This window comes from Agrilus planipennis, unplaced genomic scaffold (genome assembly GCF_000699045.2).
Source record: "Agrilus planipennis isolate EAB-ADULT unplaced genomic scaffold, Apla_2.0 scaffold21, whole genome shotgun sequence".
NCBI classification, from domain to species: domain Eukaryota; kingdom Metazoa; phylum Arthropoda; class Insecta; order Coleoptera; family Buprestidae; genus Agrilus; species Agrilus planipennis.
In genome coordinates, this window is record NW_020439030.1 from 1,884,070 (window position 1) to 1,898,566 (window position 14,497).

Genomic DNA, 14,497 nt, shown 5'->3' on the forward strand with positions numbered 1-14,497 from the left:
ATAATTTGTCTCTAATTTTTCACCATTCTTCTACAATATTTCTATTTCGAAATACATGTATGTGTAGTGCCTGCTTGACGGTTCTATAATCGTTTTCCCTGATTAGCTCGAGGCTGTGACTTCGCGACAAAATAAAAGCGCTATCTTTCAACGTCAAATTAGCTACCAAATAAAGCCCTTAGAGTACTTTTCTATGTCAGTTTTATTTTAAGATACTCTATGGGTAGCGGCAGTCTGACGGTTTTTTAATAGTTTTTCACTGCTCAGATCGAGAATCCGCGATAAAATGGGTGTGTGCACCATATTTCAGTGACAAATTAGCTACAAAATAAGGTCCTTAGAGCATTATTCTATATTACATCAATTCTATTCCGAGATACGCTAAGTATATTGACACCTTATCGGCTCTCAAGTCTTTTTTCGCTGGACAACTGGAGTGTAGTCTAGAAAATGAGTAAAAGTACCCTATTTCGGCGACAAATTTTAGCTATTTACAGTATTTTTCTATGCCAATTCTATTCCGAAATAAGCTATGTGTAGTACCAACTTGATGATTTTCTAATAGTTTTTCTCTGATGAGCTCGAGTCTATGATTTCGCTAAAAATTTGCTTAAAGTACTATCATTCAGCGACAAATTAGCTACGAAATAAAGCCTCTAGAATATTATTCCAAAATGAGGCATTTCTTTTCGTTAGATAACTGCAGAATACACTAACGGCAAAAATGGGTAAAGCTACCCGATTGCAAATGACAAATTACAGCCCTTACAGTTAAGCTACAGGATAGGGTATGTTTTTAGCCATTGCAAAGCAAACAGCTAGTTCCTACAACAACCTAGAAACATACCACCTGCCACAAAAGGGCTAGTTCCGCCTACTTGATGCATAATGCGTTACCAATTTTGCTTGCGAAACATGCACATTACCATATAAGACCAAAAATATATTTTTATTATCCACCTATAAGTACACCTACCCATCTTGTTCAACTACAGACGGCTATTAAATGAATAGGTACATTGTTAAGCATCATTATAGAAAAAATAACTTTCGCAATTCGTTAAGGCCTACGACAGGTTGCGCTTACTCTTCATTGTAATTGTTGCTACAACTGCGTATACTTACGTATTTATTACATGCATGAATAAATCTTTCTGTAAAGGTGTACCAATGCAAATATATTTAACGCAACAACAGGTCATTCATATGTATTACTAAACGACGAGTTGGTCTACTATAATATATTCCGAATCGGTATTATAAAAAGGCAGAATTGGGTGTGAAAAAGTCCAGTTATGCCACTGGCACTCGACGTCCTTGTACGCGAAAATCGTTTTTCGTTTTAAATATTTGGAAAGTGCACACTTGCGTCCTTGCATACCAATTATTTAGTAAATATAATTATTTATGCATAAGATTCCAGTTGTGTTTTCTAGAACACCCTCAGGATATAGAGAACATTGTTTTGTTTTATGTATCAATGAGTGCTAGATATTTAAAAACCAACATTTTCCGTTCACAATTTCCCTACATATTTTCCACCTATGCTATAATAATATTTAGTAAAGATTGAAAACCACAACACAAATTGTTGATAACGTAACTATCAAATTCATTGCTATCAGTTATCAAGTAATTTTCAAAGGTATAAGTTGGCAATATTTAATACTAAGCAGTCAAATGTTTTCAGTATCAGCGCCCCCTATTTCTTATACTCAGGTTAATATGTTGATAAAATTTGATGAATAAATAAAAGGTACTTACAATTCATTAAAAAGCGAGACTTAACTTCGTGATCATCAATTTAGTTTTTATCGACCCTCTCATAACATATAGATGTTGAGTTCCAAACGCATTGTTTCATCCCTAACCGTTACTAATTACATTGGCTAATGATACACCTGTTTTACTAATTAAAACACAAAAAAATTATAATCTGTAAGTCACATTAATAAAAAAAAATTAAAATATTTTTTTCAAATGTTCACACATTACTTTGGGGTTTTAGTGTTACAATAGGTACCAGAACTAGGTAACATCTACATATCTAAATAGTATATTCCAATAGGTAGTATTTAAAATTTTGTTTGATGCAATAGTAGCTAATGTCGCTGACTGATGGTATTTTTACTCATTTTGTTGCGACTCCAGACTCCACCTGACCAGTAAAAAACGACAGAAGAGTCACCAAGTTGTTACTACACATAGCGTACTTACAAGACTGGCAAAGATTATAATTTGTCTCTAATTTTTCACCATTCTTCTACAATATTTCTATTTCGAAATACATGTATGTGTAGTGCCTGCTTGACGGTTCTCCAATCGTTTTTCACTTTAGCTTGGGGCTGTGACATCGTGAGAAAATGTCTAAAAGCGTTTTCAACGACAAATTAGCTACAAAATAAAGCCCTTAGAGTACTTTTCTATATCAGTTTTATTTTAAGATACACTATGTGTAGCGCCAGTCTGACAGTTTTCCAATCCGCGATAAAATGGGTATATGCACCATATTTAAGTGACAAATTAGCTAAAAAATAAAGTCCTTAGAGCATTATTCTATAATACGTCATTTCTATTCCGAGATACGCTAAGTATATTGACACCTTATCGGCTCTCAAGTCTTTTTTTGCTGAACAACTGGAGAGTAGACTAGGAAATGGGTAAAAGTACCCTGTTTCGGCGACAAATTGTAGCCACAGTATTTTTCTTTGCCAATTCTATTCCGAGATACGCTATGTGTAATGCCTGCTTCACGGTTTTTCAATAGTTATTGATTAATGAGCTCGAGTCTGTGATTTTGCGAAAAATTACTTAAAATACTATCTTTCAGTGACAAATTATAGATACGAAATAAAGTCCCTAGAGTATTATTCTAAAATGAGGCATTTCTTTTCGCTAGATAACTGCAGAATACACTAACCCTATTGCAAATGAAAAATTACAGTCCTCATAGTTGAGCTACAGGATAGGGTATGTTTTTAGCCATTGCAAAGCAAACAGCTAGTTCCTACAACAACCTAGAAACATACCACCTGCCACAAAAGGGCTAGTTCAGCCTACTTGATGCATAATGCGTTACCAATTTTGCTTGCGAAACATGCACATTACCATATAAGACCAAAAATATATTTTTATTATCCACCTATAAGTACACCTACCCATCTTGTTCAACTACAGACGGCTATTAAATGAATAGGTACATTGTTAAGCATCATTATAGAAAAAATAACTTTCGCAATTCGTTAAGGCCTACGACAGGTTGCGCTTACTCTTCATTGTAATTGTTGCTACAACTGCGTATACTTACGTATTTATTACATGCATGAATAAATCTTTCTGTAAAGGTGTACCAATGCAAATATATTTAACGCAACAACAGGTCATTCATATGTATTACTAAACGACGAGTTGGTCTACTATAATATATTCCGAATCGGTATTATAAAAAGGCAGAATTGGGTGTGAAAAAGTCCAGTTATGCCACTGGCACTCGACGTCCTTGTACGCGAAAATCGTTTTTCGTTTTAAATATTTGGAAAGTGCACACTTGCGTCCTTGCATACCAATTATTTAGTAAATATAATTATTTATGCATAAGATTCCAGTTGTGTTTTCTAGAACACCCTCAGGATATAGAGAACATTGTTTTGTTTTATGTATCAATGAGTGCTAGATATTTAAAAACCAACATTTTCCGTTCACAATTTCCCTACATATTTTCCACCTATGCTATAATAATATTTAGTAAAGATTGAAAACCACAACACAAATTGTTGATAACGTAACTATCAAATTCATTGCTATCAGTTATCAAGTAATTTTCAAAGGTATAAGTTGGCAATATTTAATACTAAGCAGTCAAATGTTTTCAGTATCAGCGCCCCCTATTTCTTATACTCAGGTTAATATGTTGATAAAATTTGATGAATAAATAAAAGGTACTTACAATTCATTAAAAAGCGAGACTTAACTTCGTGATCATCAATTTAGTTTTTATCGACCCTCTCATAACATATAGATGTTGAGTTCCAAACGCATTGTTTCATCCCTAACCGTTACTAATTACATTGGCTAATGATGGCTCATTATTTTTTTTATTGTGGTCAGTTTTTTAATAAAAAGAGGCCTTTTGCATTCACATCGTGGCTAACCACATCAAGTGCTGAGTTTGGCCAAATTGACAAACACTTTTCGGTCTAAGATTTTATACAAAATTTAAAATTTATTCTACTTTATTAAGTGAATGAATATGGCATAGCAACGCGTTTTTCCGCTTTGTATACTTCGTTTAATTTCTGTAGCGATGTGACCTTCAGTTTGACCGGCGCAAAGTAGAAAAGAACAGCACTAGGCCAGAAAAGAATGGAGACAACTCTCGGCCAAACTCTTAACCGGTGAGGAGCGTATAATCCGTACAGTACTGCACGGAAAAATTGACCACTTTATCCACTACAATTGCATTGCTTAAATGTGCTGTTATTGGTACCAATTACTACTGAAAATATCAACGAAATGCTTATTTATATTTGAAGACATATTAAAGGCATTAACGCTTGCTTTTGACTCGCACTACTATTCATGATTGAACAAAACTTTGGAAGGTACTGTATGAAAAAGTATGTTTAATGAGCAAAAGTCGAGAGTATAATGAGCTTTTTTCTCCCTACCTACGATTTTGCCAGCGCACATCCAAGACATCGCTAAAGAATGTAAATGAAGTATAACTGAAATCTTTGTAACTGGAATAACTGATGTTATATTATTCTCAAACTAGCTTATCTACTATTAAAACGCCTCACTAAAAGATGCTATAGCTGGTACGATCAAAATTGGCAAAGTCTGCAATAAATTATCTGTGAGAATTTTCTTTCTTGTTTCGACTTGCTCCGTTTTGAACGCGCCCTTGTCAAATTAGAAAATACTTCATGAATAGTGCACACAAAGTGAAAAGAGATAACCGAATAATAGTATGCGATGCAACAGTTAGAGCTTGCTTAGGTACGCAAACTATCAGGGTCGGCTTACAACTGCCTGACTGGAGAGAATGTTGAACTTTCTTTAGTCCGATGCCGGCAACATGCTCAGATACTGCTTGTCTGCATCTCTTTTTGTCAGATATTGATTAGTGCAATGTTATTTCTTTTTCTTTATTAGTGTCCGCTGCAATTCCTACCTGGCATCTCTTTTCTATGCTTAGGATACTCTCTACAACGTCTTTCATCAGTAACAGTAGGCGTTAGTTAATAAGAAGAATAAATTATAAGTTTAAAGTTTAACGTTTAGAGTATTCCTTGAGCAAAGAGTTAGGTTAGGTTAAGTTGTGATATGGAGATTGCCATGATTAAAATTTAAATAATATACGAGGGTGGATTGATAAGTTTCCGGCCTGACCAAGAAAAACAAGGTTTTTAAAAATTTTTTTTTTTTTATTTCTCAACATAATCTCCTCCAAGGCTGATACATTTCTCATAGCGGTGTTCCAGTCTATTAATGCCATCTCTATAGACTGATTCGTCAAGCTCCTCAAAATAACCATTTACAGCTTCGATTACTTCTTCATTGTCCGCAAATCTCTTACCGCCAAGCCATTTTTTGAGATTAGGGAACAGAAAATAGTCACTCGGGGCTAGGTCTGGAGAGTAAGGAGGGTGCGGCATCAATTCAAACTTTAGATCGTTGATTTTAGCCGTCGCAACGATTGACGTGTGCGCTGGTGCGTTATCGTGATGAAACAAGATTTTTTTCTTCGCCAGATGAGGTCGTTTAATTTTCACCTCGTGGCTCAAACGTTGCAATAAGTCTGCGTAGTATTGACCAGTGATAGTATTACCCTTTGCAAGGTAATCAATGTATATAATACCTCTTGCATCCCAAAAAACAGTAGCCATAACCTTGTTCGCCGAAAAAATTGTTTTTGCCTTCTTTGGAGTTGGTTCCCCTGGTCCAATCCACTGTTTAGACTGTTCTTTGGTTTCAGGAGTGTAGTGGTGGACCCACGTTTCGTCAACGGTTACGAATCGACGCAAAAATTCGCTTGGATTACGCTTATACAATGACAAATTTGCGGTAGAAATGTTTTTTCGAATCAATTTTTGGTCGACTGTTAGCAAACGCGGCACCCATCTTGCACAGAGCTTTTCCATATGCAAATGTTGGTGCAAAATATGTTGCACACGTTCATATGACATCTTACAGGTCTCAGCTATCTCACGCACTTTCAATCTGCGGTCTCCCAGCACTATTTGATGAATTTTTTCGATCATATCTGGAGTTGTGACCTCAACGGGGCGTCCTGAGCGAGGCCCATCAGAGGTGCTCACACGACCCTTTTTAAACTCGGAAACCCACTGGTTAACGGTTGAATATGACGGGGAGGATGTCCCCAGTGTTGAGTCCATCTTTTTTTTAGTTTCCTTCGGCGTTAACCCCTTCAAATAAAAGTATTTGATGACAGCACGATTTTCCTGCTTTTCCATTTTTACGAAAACCACAGAGGCGTCTTGTTCAGCGTGCTGTCAAACCTACACTAGCAAGGAGATCGGGCTGAAACTATAGCTACAAGCTATCCAAGGATGGTACTATAGTATGTCACTTCAAGGTAGGCCTAGTGGCGTCATCTCTTGGTTAGGCCGGAAACTTATCAATCCACCCTCGTATACTGTATCGACGATAGTTGCTCATCTGTCAGTAACACATGTTGCAGTAAAATTCAAAACCTTTTATTCATCATCACAAAACAACAAAGTAAAAACCTTGAATTTAGGCACCAAATCTAATTAGAAATGTTTTACGATTTGTTTTGAAAAGCAAAACAATAGCGAATTAATAGTTTAACGCGGTTCATTAGCCAAGCGCATAAAAACTGTAAAGTCCACCATTACTTTAAATAATTTTATGTGGTTTATAGTTGCTCATCTTAGAAAACAGCGGTTCTATTGACGTTTGTTGCTTTCGAAAATATTGAGAGAATATTATTTCAAAACCTCGTTCTTTTGTAACAAAATAAAAACAGAATAGAATTTGCGAATCAATAATTTATTCTAGAAACCAATTGGGAAATTAAACCACACTTAAGGTACTCATTAATTTCTAGATTCAACCGTAAAAGTTTATTTCGAAAAAAGAAACAATAACCTCTTTGTCAATCTTTTATTCTATCGATTACGTTTAAGATGAACAAACAAAATAAAAAGAAAACGAACGAGAATGAGAAAGGCAGCAACATTAATAAGTACCTAGTATTAGTTCTTTGTGTGTTTCATTGAAAGATACTTTCCATAACGGTAGCCAGTTCCCATCTTATTTTAATCTTATTAATTACTCTCATTGTAAGATTATCTGCATCAGAATTATTTACAGTACGCTTAATATGAAATTACAAACTGAGTTCATCGCGCAGGCTATAATTTATTAAAGACAATTAGATAATAATTATAGATGTAAGCTCTAATTTTCAAAAGGTTAGCCATTGTTAACAACGTTTCCGCATTTCTACGTTTTACCAGTTTATCTTTTCTCATCTTATAAAACTAAAAGTTACTTTACAGTATCTATATAATTTTGCATTTACTGAATAATATGATCACTAAATTGAGTGGTTAGTACCTCGATAGATGACAGCTCTATCGTTCTATTACGCCGTAAGTGTCAGCGGTATTTCCCCTTTTATGAAACTTTATATACCTACCTATTTTAGTGTCAATATCAATCATGAAATTAAAGCAACCGTTATCTCAAAAAAAAAACAGCTAAATTGCTTTTTGTCAAGCGGATTTGTTGAAAATTAACTCCAATTTACTTGTTTATTGCTGTGTAAAGCATTCTTTAACTGGTTAGTTATCTAGTGAGGTTATATTGCTACTCATATAACGCACGCTAACTTTTTTAACGTAGGTATCACATACGATGTTTCTTTTTTCGTAACAATTTCATTCAAATCAAACGGTAATTAGTGTCATCATTTAATGTTACTTTTAGGACAAGATAATAGGGCAATGTTGCTATTTTGAACTAATAAAAAGTGAGTTCAATGCTTGAGATGCGTGTACGTATTATCCTTTGATAATACGGTCCGTTCAACTCGTACAACTTTTTAAGAATTTATTTTAGTTTTTACTGATCATTTCTTTCGATGCTAAAAGTATTAAAATGTAATCAACAAAAATCTGTTAGCAAAAGCGCTCCGGGGTAATAATAAAAGAAGGTTGTTACAATGAACTCGGAACAAAAATTGTATGTACGTAATAATAAGGTAACGGGATATCCCAAAAAATGATTTAATATTATAACCAAGTGCGTTGCTCTTTCTGATACAAGGTTATAGTAGGTGATTTGCTCAATTTTCAAAAGGTATAATAAGTCCTTAAGGCAGTATAATGACGCAATAAATCTTAAAAATCACGAAATGTAACATTAATAATTACCACAACAAGAATATAAACAGTAAGACTTTAAGATTTAATTATGATTGAAATAAATAGTTATATTGAGAATATTATGAATTGTATAAATATGAAACACTTTGACATTTAATAGGTATTAACACGAAATATTAATGTGAAAATTCATCTTAATTTTCTCCCACTATAAACTACCTCAGCTTTACGCACCAAGGCTCTGACCACTAAGCTTAGCTTAGAGCATTGGTGCGTAAATCCAAAGATCCCGGGTTCGATTCCCGGCAAGGGTGAGACAACAGCAACAAATTTTTCCCTAACTAACCTGAGGTAAATTTTTAGAAAATACTACAAATGGCGCAGTAAACGCCATCTGTAGCACGATGCTACATTTTAGGATTACGTTTGCTCCAACAAGGTCCACTAGTGTGGATATCTACTTGCTGAAAACGAATCCCGGCGTAGCCAACCTCAACGTGATAGGCACGTTAGCTTNATACGGACCACTTCGAATTATTTTATTCGATTAAGCTAACGTGCCTATCACGTTGAGGTTGGCTACGCCGGGATTCGTTTTCAGCAAGTAGATATCCACACTAGTGGACCTTGTTGGAGCAAACGTAATCCTAAAATGTAGCATCGTGCTACAGATGGCGTTTACTGCGCCATTTGTAGTATTTTCTAAAAACGTACTGTTAAGACAGCAGGTAAAAGTTGGTCTGTGTTCTGTTGTGCTGCCTGCGACGCGCTGATGAGATCTAAAAAGATCGAAATCGCGATCCGCTTCTGGCAGTATCGACAGAATACAGATACAGACCACTTTTTATTTTAACCTGAGGTAGTTTATAGTGGGAAAAAATTAAAAATGAATTTTGACGTTAATATTATCAATTTTGTTAATGTAGTTCAACAAATATCTGCGCTATTCTCTGCTTTATCTCATCTCTAGTACTTTATCCATCTTGATTTATCTCCCGCCCTCCTTATAAATATCGAAAATAGGCTTCTTCTTCTTGTTTCTCCTATTTTTATATTATTACAAAGTACAAACGAGTATAATATTGGAATATACTTAATATAACGTACTAGAAAAGTATTATAAAAGGTGAGAAAGAACGTAACATAATCGCGATTTGCTTCGAAATTATAATGTCTTCGGGCTAGTTTCGAAAGTGGGTAACTATGTAGTTAACATAGGGTAAAGGATGTAAAGTTCGCTTACGTGCTTGCACTTTTAATAATACAAAATCGTGCAGTCTCGACTGGCGACGATTGCAAATCTCTTTTTAACAAATTCCCACTTCACGTTTCCGTAATTGTTACTTAATGTGGTTCACTACGAACTGCAAGTAACTGTGTGGAATACATATCGGAAACTTTATACGAAAAACATGTCTCAAAAATAAGTCAGTAACTAACAGCAGGAACAGTTCCAAGGGAAGAAAGTCTGACATTTCCTCCCGGTGTAAATTGGCACCCGGGCCTAAGACGAGAGCGCCAAACTCCCAGGAGAGATGCTGTATTTTCTTCCTAAGGACAGCACGCGATTTTTTACCATACTCTTATCCCGAAAGTAATATTTTTCTAAATTTTAGGGACAAGAAAGTGCAATATAACTTCCCAAGTAAGAAATTGCGTTTATTAGGAAGATATTTTAATATCCCCAGAGTAAAATGCACGCAGAGGATAATAAAATCCTTTGCTAAAAAGTAACAAATCAAATTTTTACTTGGGAGAGAATGTTGTACTTTCGTCCCCCAAATCAGGGAAAAATATCGTACTTTCGGTAGGAGTTTGATGCATTATGCCTACCTTTGAGAAAAGTTATGTAAATAAACTACGGAAAAATTAAAAAAAAATCATATCAATTTACGCAAACGTTTTACCTACGGTTGACGACATATTCAAAGCAAAACATTTACCTACTTCGTTAGTCTTATTTCATGACATGTACTTTAAGAAATTTATGGTTAATGTTTGATATTAATCAGTATTCCAGAATATTTAAAGGGTTATATCTAGGGGTACTGTAAAGTACGTCACCACAACGTACCGGATGTAAAAAGTATGCATAAAAAGTACCCCAGTTAACTAACCGTCAATGATTGAGAACAGTTACCGCGTTATCATATAGACTTCCGGCGAAACACACATACCTATTCGTGACCTTCGCAAACAGCTGATACGTAGACAAGTCAGTTGTACGCAATGATTAGTAATAATCTGCACTCGTTAGCGTTCGATTGGTAAAGTATTACCACAAAATACAAAAATAAGTTGAATGTAAAAATATCAAATAAAAACCAAGGTATTCACATGAAGAATATAAGAACACGGTAATCACATATGGATGGTGTAATGAGAATACACCGTCCATATGCGAATATGCGTCATCGTCATCATTGCCGGAACAGTTGGGGCTTTCTCCAAGGTCACTATCCTCATTTTTATATATATCACTGAGTGGTGCGAGATGGCTTATTCTACTTCGTTTTCATGTACCTTCTTTTTTAAATTTCTTTTACAATGTGATTAAACGTTATCTATATTTGCATTTGATTTAGACAAATTCGTTTTAGATTGGTGGAGGAATATGGGGTGGATGTTTTGCAACCGCTACGGGTTTCATAGGCATAGTGGCGACGTCAAGGGAATGCTGTGCCCTTAAAACCACCGCACAAAGGGTCGCTCAAACTATTTTCCTCGCCATGAGTTTAATCACTCTGGCGATTTCGCAACTAGTTTTGGTTGTTGCAGCAACTGGTCTAGCACGAGACTTTAGAACCGATGAAGGTGAAGAAGAAAAAAAGGTAAGACTCATTTAAATTACGACATTGCAAAATTGTTGTTAGGTAATTAATCAAAACTCCATCGCTTAGGGCAGGGATGGCGAACCTTTACGAATCGACGTGCTATTTTTATAAAGAAAAGTTTAATCAGACGTGTCATCAAATAATTTTGTGTTGTGATTATGGGGAAAATAATAATAATAAATAATATCAACTCAAAATTATTTATTTACTACAAAAAATAGGAACATTTTGCAATGTTCAAATTATACGTGAAATTTGAATTAAAGTAAAATTAGTGTGACTTCTGTAGTTGCAGATTAGATGACAAATAACTTATGTTAGGGTTGTAAGAATGCATGCTGAACTGGAGTCATCTGTCAAACGATTTCTAACCGAGTTTTTAATGTTATTCGTCTCTGAAAATAATGACACGCAGGCATAGGTTGATGAAAACATTGTTGAAATAATATATCAGCTTCTTCAAATAATTCAATCTGTTTGGTAACGTATTCCATGCTTCCAAAGTTTTGTTATTAGCATTTTCTCTTGTATTACCTGTCAATCTTTCTAACTCTTTCCTTGTTTCAACAAATTTTTGATTCCATATTAACTAGACTGGAAATAATTCAGCTGCATTTCATATTCTTCAATTTCCAACCTATTGAATTGGGACAAATTCAGTTTATCAAATGACGCCACATCAGGGTACATAAACTTGGGTACTACCGATAATTCTCTGGACTGAGAAAATCTCGCTGAAAATTCCTTGATTAAAGAATCAATCACATAAACAAATTCTTCAGTAACTTGATCTTGGTCTGGTTTCTCATGTATTTCTAAATTGTTGTTATATTTTTTCAAATTTGGAAATAACTTGTAGATTCTTTCGATGATGTCGTTCTTGAAAACTGGCAGTTTAGCCTCAAAAGCGCTAATGACATCTCTATACCTTGAAGCTTCACTCAGGGTTGCTCGTCATGGAATACCTACTTCAGACTTTTTTCATAGTGCATAATGAAATTTGTGATTGAAATTAATGTCGTGCCCAAAATATTGTGCCATTGGTTCGCCATCCCTGGCTTAGGGAAACAGCATAAACTTATAAAGACAAAATGTTTAGAGGCAATCTTTGTTTTAAAGACAAAAGAACTGCTACATATTAAAAGTGATTATTATCTAAAAGATTAATGGTTCATGTCTTCGTTCTCACAAGCTTTCCATTAAATACCACTCTCTCTAACTTCCCTAACCACATTTAAAAAAATTCAAAAAATCATTTAAACTCATGAAATTTTAATTCTCAGTTGACGAATTTTCATCGAGAGGGTTAAGTTGAAACCGTTGAAACTAGTCTAGAATGTTTATAAACTCTAAAATTCTGCAAGGTGACAAAATCATACTAACAAGTTATCGTTAATCAAAACCTGATAAGTATGTGACAATAAGCAACAGAAGCTGCAGGAGTTAGAGTATGAAGTAAGAACTAGAGCCGCGTGTTCAAGAAATCTTCGGAATGAAGGCCTTATGATGATGCCTTATGAGGCCTTATATTTAATTAAATATTTGTTTTATATGCCATGACATGTCACCACATTAAGCACCTGCAATTGCTTCCTATTGGAATTTTTAATTTTCATTACATTACCTTAACAATGAACAACAAATAATTGCAATTGCAGGAAGAAGACTCTGCTCAAACTCGGTATTATGTCATTAAACAATTAGAAGTCAATTTTTGCTACTTACTTGTCTAATTTCAAATGAGTAACCTTACTATTTATATAAAAAAATAAACGCTAGTGAAAGGAATATCATTTTACAGCAAACATATCAATTAAACAGCGTTTGATTCAAGATTTGGCGAAATAAATTAATCATTAAATAAACTTAAAAAAACAATAATTTTTTATTTAATTTTTTTATATTCAAAATAGTTAAATTTTAATAGAAATAAATGAAAACAAATTTCGAAACTAAAACGCTACTTTCCTTTTTAATTTTATTTCATTCGTAAGTAATAGTCCACTAAAAATTAGTAGTTCCTTAATCATTAAATAAGTAACTCAAGAGAATTACTACTTCAAGTATTTTAATAGTTTTATAAATAGTTTTTCAGTCCCTTAATATTCGGTATCCAATTGTATTCGGGATGTAATCTTCGGATACAAAAATCCATCGTATCCGGTTAGTTAGAGAAGTTTAACAGTATTTTCACTTTTAATTTGAAATGTTTTTATTCACTGTGCCTACATCTTATTTAATTTTATTGCGTTATTGTGTCAAGATTCGCTCCAAATACGCACTACTTTTCACGCCTTATATTACTTCAATTGTATCAGAAATATCAATTTCTAATTTTTCTTATTAAAGAACTACATGAAACTACCAAGGCGCTCGACGGGCATGTGCTGGGTCGGTTTTAATTTTTCGGTCCGAGACCGCAGACAGACGGTGCAATACCTGGTTAACCGCGTAAAAAATTACAAATTAGAAGTACCTTACGTAGAAAGCTGAACGCTTTCTCCATATCATCATATCCAATTTGCATTTTCAATTATAATACATAGATATTAATGAAACAAATTTAATAGTATCTATAATAATAATAGACCAAAACCACTATGGTCTTAAGCATTCACGTCATGATTACAAAATTTAGAAATGCTAAGATATTTAAAAAAATAATTACCATTTTTTGGCATTTAAAAAATGGATAACGTTTTTTAAGTAACTTAAGTATTAAAATGTATCAAAAAATATATATACCAGAATGTCAATCTCAAGAAAATACTGTAAGGGGAAATCAAAGATAAGGAAAATTGGCTTCTGCTAGAAAGGGAAGACAATAAAACCTTTTGCATGTTTTTTTTGGGTAGACGTAGACTCCGAGTCTATCCAAAAAAATAAAGTTCCAGCAAATTAGGTTTTACAGGTACATGGGCTGTAAAACCTAATTTGCTGGAACTTTAACTACACTTACCTCAGTCTTGATTTTACCGTAATCATTAATTCTATAGTAGTAAGTGCGCAATTAAATTAAACCTAAATTAAATAAAACGTATGTGGTTGGTCTTGGCCTCAATCTGTAACAATATTTTTATAATTTACATCATTCCAAATTTAAAAATTAATGACATTATTGATTTTATAAAAATTATTCCTTCAATAGGTAAAAGGAATATTAAATAATTTTCATTGACATCTGTTTGCTGAAGTTTCTTTTCATATAAAAGCTCCCTATTAAGTTCATCTAAACTGTAGAAGTTTAAATAAATACTTTTTCCGTGTACGCGATTTTCTATAATATAT

General features: G+C 34.0%; 1 protein-coding gene across 1 annotated transcript in view; it reads left to right on the top strand.

Annotated features, from left to right (window-relative positions):
• Positions 1 to 14,497, top strand: part of LOC108740465 — a 50,588-nt gene that overhangs the window by 5,548 nt on the left and 30,543 nt on the right. Inside the window, exon 2 of the mRNA XM_025976511.1 lies at positions 10,976 to 11,206. Coding sequence (XP_025832296.1) covers positions 10,976 to 11,206 — 231 coding nt within the window. The remainder of the gene's footprint in view (positions 1 to 10,975; positions 11,207 to 14,497) is intronic.